At 34.0% G+C, this 8,756-nt stretch overlaps 1 protein-coding gene across 1 annotated transcript; it reads left to right on the forward strand.

Moving 5' to 3' along the window:
- The first annotated feature begins 351 nt into the window (after nt 1-351).
- On the forward strand, nt 352-8,095 carry LOC149727269 (transcriptional regulator protein Pur-beta-like). The gene is made up of 10 exons (XM_089890101.1): nt 352-511; nt 2,967-3,109; nt 3,435-3,563; nt 3,817-3,920; nt 4,260-4,336; nt 5,666-5,781; nt 6,155-6,239; nt 6,534-6,673; nt 6,856-6,970; nt 7,241-8,095. Exons 1-9 carry the CDS (start codon nt 469-471, stop codon nt 6,937-6,939), a joined length of 921 nt encoding a protein of 306 aa, XP_089746227.1. The 5' UTR covers nt 352-468; the 3' UTR covers nt 6,940-6,970; nt 7,241-8,095.
- Nucleotides 8,096-8,756: the final 661 nt, after the last annotated feature.

Here is an 8,756-nt window from a genome sequence, read left to right on the forward strand (position 1 = left end):
AAAATCTCTCTCTTTCTCTCTCTCTATATATCTATACATAAAACAAAATCCTGGAAAAAAAAATTTAAGCTGGGAAAACAGTTTACAATAATTCAGTTTTGAGGATTGAAAACCCCCTTCTTCCTTTGGGCCGTAAATATATTATTAATCTTTATTATGGGGTTAGGGGTTGGGGGTTTAAATCTTATGTGTATAAACCGTGAAACTAACTGCTCCCCATAGAATAGAGAAACGAATTTGTCATCGCCTCCTAGCAGAAAAAGTGTACCTAACATCTTTGTATAGTCCCATGTGTTAAAAACAGTTTACAATAATTCAGTCTTGAGGATCGGAAAACGTATTTTGCTTTTGTGCAGTAAATATATCATTAACTTTTATTGATTTCTTATTGTACAGAAAGCAAGGTGAACGTAGTGTATTGGAGGGGTATGGTTTTGTGTTCTTAAAGTGGAACAATAAAGTGAAAGAATGGCAGAAAGAGATGGAAATGGAGACGTGGAGACAAGATCAGGTAAATATATCACAAGTTATTTGGTTTTTCATTTTGTTGGTTTCACATTTATCTATCTATATAAATAAAAATGTTTCTGTGAAATATTGGTAAACTTGTAACTTTACATGAACATAAGCTTCAAACTTTTTAGGATACAATTAAGAAGTCACGAAGATAAAATTTAAACAAAAAACAACGAAAAAAGATTAGCAGCTAAACAACAATCTTAAAAAAGTACCTCACTTGTAAAAACTATTCGAGCTAAAGTGTAAAAAAAAACATGGTTGCCAAACCCACAAATAGTTATAAGCCTAGTAGTTGCAACATCTTTTATCTTGTTTGTTTTCTATAGCACAAAAACATCTTGCTAAAGATAAGCGTAGCCTAGCAATTTTTTTTGTTTGCTAGTCGATTTTGGTAAGAACTATGTAAACTAACTTAATTTTGTCATCCATCAAAAGTGCTACATTGTAGCACTGTGTAACTTAAACTTACAATATGCAAAGTGTAGATGTACAAATAGTTTTATTGTTTAATGAGGTCACACGACATTGGTTAGCGGTGATGAACATAATTGTTAACGCAAATTTACTTTTGGAAAGCACTTTTGTGTGTTCTAACATCCACAGATTTATAATAGTGTAAGGTATTTTATATAGTACAAGTAATAACAAGCACTTTTAATGGTATATACCAAGGCAATGTAAAAATAACAACATGTATTTGCAGATTGCAGTTAGTTAGGTTTATCATAGAAAAGTAATAAGTAGCTGGCATGAATTTTATTAGTCACAGTTGTAACATTTAAGTTGTGTCTTTATTGTTTATGAGAAGCCTATGTGTAAAAAGTGTTTTTTTGTTGTAAACATTAAAAATTGTGTTATGTTTTCTGTTGTTATGACAACACCACTCAAAATACTATATTATTCCTTTATATAGCAGACACGACATTTCCTGCCAATAGATCTACCTTTATTTATAAAGGCTAATATCTTGTGTATCATATCATTAGAGATGAATGACTGGTATTCACATAACAATAGAGTACATTTTATCAGTTCATGCATTCCTGTAGGCATGAAAATATTGGCTATACCGTTACTATAATGATTGTTCGTGGTCATTAATCATGAAGATATGCAAATATAATCAATAATGGTGGACTGTTTGTGTTTGGTAGTGGTTTTAGAGGTTAAATATAAGTTTGAATTAGGGTTTTAAATCACCATCTAGCTAGTCCTGTAAACCCATGGTGTTGGTACTCACATATTCTCACAATGTTTGTTAATTATTAATGCAGCCACAAGCCACAGTGAAATCTTGGTAGCTTGGTCTACCTTTAACATAAGTTACAGTTCTTCTATGTAATACAAAACACCATTGACCATTTGACATTGACTATTGACACTCGTAATTGCTCCTAAAATTCAAGAGTTAAACATGTTATTGTTACCTTGGTAAACTAAATTTTCATCTGTTATACCATTGACAATTAGATACTGATACTGAGTAGTCTTACCTCTTACGTCTAAAATTTATTTTCACAGGTAAATTTTTTTTCATAGTTAAACATCTCATTTTTAACTTGATAAACTAAATATTCAACTGCCACTTTGTAAACCTGTAGCACATAATATTCAAACATCTTGATCATTTTTAAACAGGTAACAATAGTCCATGGGAGTCGTAAGGGTACGGTTTTATAATTCTTTGAATGTTCTTTGTTTACTACCAATTGGGACGAGAAAATAAAATGATATGGTGTCCCATTTTTCCCCTGCTAATATATATATATTTCAGTATGTTATTCATAGAAACACTTTTTCACAATTGTTAGTTGGTTGGTTTGTTGCATTTTATTTATTCCATAAGTTTTTTTCACTTTAAAAATCGTCTGTATAGTTATATCATATGTATGTTAACTGTTAATATTCAAGCTTGGTGGCCACAGTATTTATATTTTATATTATGGTGTGCAAATAACAGCTGTAAAGAACGCCATACAAAGCAATTCAAACCATGTTTGCCTATCCTGACAATTGTAAATACAGTATCTAAAATCCAGGTTTATTTTATTAGCTAAACACTTCGTATAAAAAGAGACCGTTGTAATATATAAATGTTTAGGGCGTGCTTATACATGTACAGTTGCTCCCAGCAGCAGACAAAACTTAATTTTATTGGGGGGGGGGGGATTCCATTTATCTCAACCATAGGAATAAAGAGTGCATATATGCAAATTATGAATTGTTCCAATCTGCACGAAATAGGAATTAATCTGTACGTACACAAAATAGATTACACTCACCACATTAATCTATCAGGCTCCTGGCTCCCTATGTTGGACAACTATGAGTCAGTGTCACAATATGTTTGTATTTTAACAACATTGTTACCTGAGATTTTAATAAAATTTAACATACTGGGTATGTTTACTTGTATGTTTTCTTAATATGTATGTTTCCTACCCCAGGGTCTGGATCACGACAATACTATCGCAACCAGACACACATGGAGACAGAGGAGTTGGCATCAAAAACCATCCAAACCCAGAACAAGAGATTTTACTTGGATGTGAAGCAAAATGCTAGAGGACGTTTTATCAAGATAGCTGAGGTAAAGTGACTTGTATAGAGGAAATAAATGGTGACTAAACCCTTGTAGTTGGGAAAGTTGTTTAAAAATACTTGGTATTTAATTGTTTAGGCTACTGCTGTGGGTTTCTATACTAAATATACATATACATGGTCTATACTCTATATAGAATTTATATATATATATATATAGTTTATAAGTCTACTCTATACAGAATATAAAAATATAGGCAATCCCCATAGCGCACAGAATATAATAGGCATATAGTCTATACAGAATAAACATAGTTCTCTTTATCTTCTTTCAAAGAAACGCTACTAACTAGTAATTACTTGCGTTTTCTAAGGTCACACCTGGTGGTCATAAGAACAGACTTACATTGTCGATGCCAATTGCTTGTGAGTTTCGCAACGTGCTGTGTGATTTTATTGAGCATTACTCTACACTTGGACCTACCAATCCTGATGCTCTTCCTGTAAGTATAAATACAAAGTCACATTGTACCCTGTATGAAATATATTATGATACCCTGTGTGAATAATCTGGGTATACAAAGTAACTGGTTAATTGGTGATATCGCACCAATTAAATGTTATAACATAGAATACGGTCTAAAGAGCCCCCTGGTTTTCTAAAAATAGGTTGATTATAATTTATGATATTTACCAGCGTCTGTTTTATATACTGTGTAGATTCATTAATGCTGAAACTTCCATATTTTTCTTCAGGATGAAAGACGAACTTCACTCAAAACTGAGCGTATCACTCGTGAAAACAAACGTTATTTCTTGGATTTGAAGGAAAACCAGAGAGGGCGCTTTCTTAGAGTCAGGTATCGGTTGTTACGTTGTGTAAACTTGTAATAATGACTGTTTAAAATATGACCAAAAATCTAATGTAGCTCGTCGGTAAGATTTTCGTTTTTCGTTTCAGCAGTTACATTCAGATTTGCCTTTATCAGGGTAAATTGACCAAAATAGAACAACGAATTGTTGTATTAAATTATATATATATATATATAAGTTTGCCAGAATTCCATAATAAGATTCATATTATGATGACTTGCACCAATGGTTTACATGTAAAAGCAAAAGAATATTTGTTTGTTTGTTTTTCTGAGCACTAAATACTACTGTATACTCCTACTGACTTAATGTTCAAATTACTTTAGACAACAGCAAGCATTCAATCAGTACAACCAGGATGGGAGACCAAACAACCCACCACAAATAGCTCTACCAGCGCAAGGTAACCTCCCTTAGTTGTTTACTATACCTTGGCTTTGTGGTTGTAGTGTATTATTAGTGTCTTAGTGTGTGTGGGGTATACGCCTATTCTTTTGCTTTATTGTACATACTGACATGGTGTGAAAAACGGCAAATTGTTATGCAACAAATAAAATGTGGAAGAGGCATGGATAGTTAGACACATTTCTATAAAACCAATTCAACTTATTGGTTGTAATATACTGATTAATGTATAGATGGTTCCAGCCTTTCAGGGTTGCGCTCTATAACCTGCCATCCAAGGTTTTGCGCATATGCATAGTTGCACCTATAAGTGCTAAAACTACTAACAGCCACATCTGTCTTTTCCCAACAGCTGCTACACAGGGGAATTTATTTTATTGTAAATTAAAATGGGTCACTAGTAGTAAGTCTATCTGCTTGAAATCTTCAGACAATGAATGAACCCATCGAGGTTAATGGTTTCTATGTTCTACTACTTAGACATCTGAGTGTGTTGACTTCTTGTCTGCATGTGTAAAGTGAAGCTTAATGCGTAATGTCTATTTTGGGGCCATGGGAGTTCTAATTTAAACCGAAAAATAGTTCACATTCAAAAAAAATCTATAAATTTAAAAAGTAAAAACACATACACAGGTGCTACTTTTGTCCTATAAACAACAAAAGTAAAACACCTTGTACATAGACAGTGAGAAGACAATAATGCCAAATGCCAAGTATATTATGTCACCCCTATTTTTAAAACTGGGGTGAAATGTGATATAGGATCTTATACCGGGTTCCAAATTCCTTTGTGTGTTCTAGTTCCGCTGTCTTTACATTGTCGAATCTTGCTAAAATTGTATTTACATTAAACTTCATGGTATTTATTCCAGCTGCTTTCTCATCATATTTTAGTATTGCCTATAATTTATGGTGTTTATTTCTGCTTTCCAACAAATATATGTGTATTTATGACCTTAAACTTTAACGCTATGTTTGCGATGTGGTGCTTGCATTTCAACAAGCTAGGTGCAATGCCTGCTGCGTCAATATTTGTTGTTTAAACCTGAAACCCAAGTTAAAATATGCAACCTGTATATATGTTGAAAAAGTATGCTGTGTAGATATTCTCTCTTATTCCAAACTGCCTCTATTTATCCTGAGTCTAGTTTGAGGTCAGGCCATATATTTTACACTTTCTATTTCATTATTGACTTTTATACCATGGAAAATTTGATGTCACCTTGTTTTAAAAAGGGTATGTCACCCTATACACTCCTGAGACTCCTCTAACTTTGCCCCTATGCTACTTGACAATTCAGTTCTAATTCAATCTTTTGCCTTTCAGGAATGGTTGAGTTTCGTGATGCACTGACAGCATTGATTGATGAGTTTGCACAAGATGCAGGTGAACAAGCTGAACTACCATCATCGCATGTTATCGGGAACTATCGATCTAAAATGGTAACAATCAACTTGTATTGTAACTTATTTATCCTCATGTGGGGCAATGGCAGCCATTGTAACATCGGTGTACTGTTTCATACACCTCGTGTCTGCTTACGAGTTACCACTTGACTTTGTGGGTGAATATTTTTTAGTGTATACCTAAAAATGTATGGCAATAAAAGACTAAAGACTAATATTTGAAGCAACTGTTGTTCCGTGTCTTGTTCAAAGGACACGTATGCTCACAATAGTGGCAACTTTTGTCATATAATATCATTTTGATGGTGTGCGTCTGCCACAATTCGCCCACATATTTAATTATGGCCGAATGTTGAATACTGTTTTATATGCAATAGCACTTAATCTTAACACATCTTCTTTTAAACAGTTCTTTCTTGATGTTGGTCACAACCAGCGTGGTGTGTTCATGAGAGTGACTGAGCAGACACGTCACTATCGTTCTGCTGTTACTAGTAAGTGGATCCATGCTTTACTTCTCTATACTAAGCAGTGTGTACTATTTTATGTTGGTGAAATCCTACAGCATGGTACACCTTGTGATCTGGGATTTAGGCCAGAATGGGCGCAATAGACTGACACCCAGGGTGCTACAGCCCATTTAGTGTTCACTGGGTTGGAGCAATTTCAGTTTAGTGTCTTGCACATTGTCTTTATGCCCTCAGCGAGAAATTTAAAGGCAATTGCTCCAAATGGGTTGTCTAAATTGTTATATAATACCAACAAGTACCTTTCCTTTATTCATTCAGTTCCTGAAAAGTTTTGGGATGAGTTTGCTGACTTCTTCAAGAACACATCAGAGCAGATGGAGGAATATTACCAACAGATGGGAAAGGAGAGACCAAAAGAAGAGACACCAGAGAAAAAGGCAGATGTTGGACCTGAGGAGGTTAGGATTAATCATAAGATCTTTGTTAAAATGTGCCCTTTTTTCAAGATAGCTAGATTAGGATATAAAAATAATAAAAAGATATGATACAGTGACAAAACATCAGTTGTTTCATTCGTTTCGGTTGAAAAGTTTTGATTGAAAAAAAAAACGAAAAAAATTTTACCCTCAATTTATTGCAGCCTGAGGAGGAGCAGCGCGATGAGCGTCGTCGTACCGATGATTATGACGATAGAGAGGATGATGAGCCAGCAAAAAAGGAGTGAGTCGACAAAAAGTAACTGGCCGATCTTCACTGTGAGTCACAACAATATTTTCTTTACTCAGTTTAGATATATATCCTTTTTTAGCCGTTGTACTTTGCAATTCCACTGATTTATCGATATACGGTAAGCCAGTATCTAAAATACAGACTGGTGTGAAGCCTGTTTATAACCAATTGAATCGCTTTTTACGTTTTGGTTAGTGGTCGCTTTAATTTTTAAGCTTGGAAAACTTGCTCTGATCATTTGGTCAAGAGTTAATCTAATTTATTTTAAAGCATTGGAAAAATGTTTTGTTTTTCAGATAAGCTGACTGTCAACATATGGAACTTGCAGTGAAGAGTAGTATGTGTTTATTGTTTAGTGTGATTTTGTTTTAAGGCATGATCGTTACTTGTTGCCCTACTGCGACTGGCCTGGTGTGTCGACTGTCAAACCGCCTATTTTAACGTTGGTACCAGCTGGAGCATTCAATTTATAAAAATAGAGCACCTGTCACCAAATTTGATTCTAACATGTGTTTATTTTAACTACTTTCCGTTACAACTTGTGCTCGCCGCCTCTTATTCCCCTTTCGCTTTTCAGTTGCGGTGTTAGATTCGTTTCTTTCATGTCGCGTTTAACCTCACAGCAAATTATGTTTCAGCCACAAACCCAGCATTAAGTTTCAGAAAGTTTGTTACGTTATTGGCCAACACCTTTATTCAGCAGTAATAATTGTCGTACACTAAGTATTTCATTTCTTACCAACCTATTTTATCATTCTGTTTTAATTGGTGGGGAATTTTATTCAGTTTTAGTTTTCACAGTTAAAACTCTAAATCAGGGATTTCAAAACGTCCATAAAATTTGATTGGTCACCTAGTAATAGGTCAACGTAACACAAGGCTTTTTGCTGCTCCCGTACAGTGAGTGTGTATATACAATGATGATATATTCTATCTAGGCAATTCCAACACGCCAGAACACCAAATTGGTGATTTGAAGTAGACTGTTATGATCTGCCACTCTTGTATTACTGGCAATTAATTACTTCTGCATATAAATTACATCACCCTAGTATTTTAACCTACGCGTAGCTCAGTGTAATGGTAATGTGGTAAATGTTCCATTGATATTTTGAGTGCACATAGCTGAATAAATTTGTTTTAACTGTAAATCTGTTTGTATTACTTTTGTATGAAAATTACAATGAACATTGGTGGTAAGTTAAATAGAGATAAAATACATCTTAGTTTGGTACACTGAAATCTTTATTATTTATCCTTCATTAGTTAGTTAATGTTGTACCAACGTAGGATATCACATTTTCTATTTTTGCCAGCAGCAGCATAGCCATTTCTAATGACTAATATGTCCGTTGTATTTGTGTGGTTATCACAGCATCGCGTAGGTGTACATGATATACTTCTCTTTGAGAAGGAAATATAAATTGTGTTACATTTGTGCTTATTATTCTAGTTGAACTTATTTAACCGAAGATCACGCGACTTTTGTTATTCTTTTATAAAGATATGGATTTTTCGTCTGACCGCTAGAGTTGTCATTTTCTATGTTCTCTCATTTTTGTTGTGGAGTTTATTTTGACGACTTGGCAATTTGAGTTTAAATATCTTGTAATAAAAAAACAAAAAACGGCAATTTTAGGTACGTCAACCTAATTATCAAGGCCCAAACTGTAAATTTTGTGCACCAGTTCGTCAAATATTTGATTTCGTTTTTGCTGCTAGATGAGTAAGAAGGAAAAAAAAGCGCTCCAAGGTTGTACTTAAATTTAGCATCATTTTATAAATGTTAATTGTTGTTTAGTTCTTTGTTGA

This window comes from Ciona robusta, chromosome 12, assembly GCF_009617815.1.
Source record: "Ciona robusta chromosome 12, ASM961781v2".
NCBI classification, from domain to species: Eukaryota; Metazoa; Chordata; class Ascidiacea; order Phlebobranchia; family Cionidae; genus Ciona; species Ciona robusta.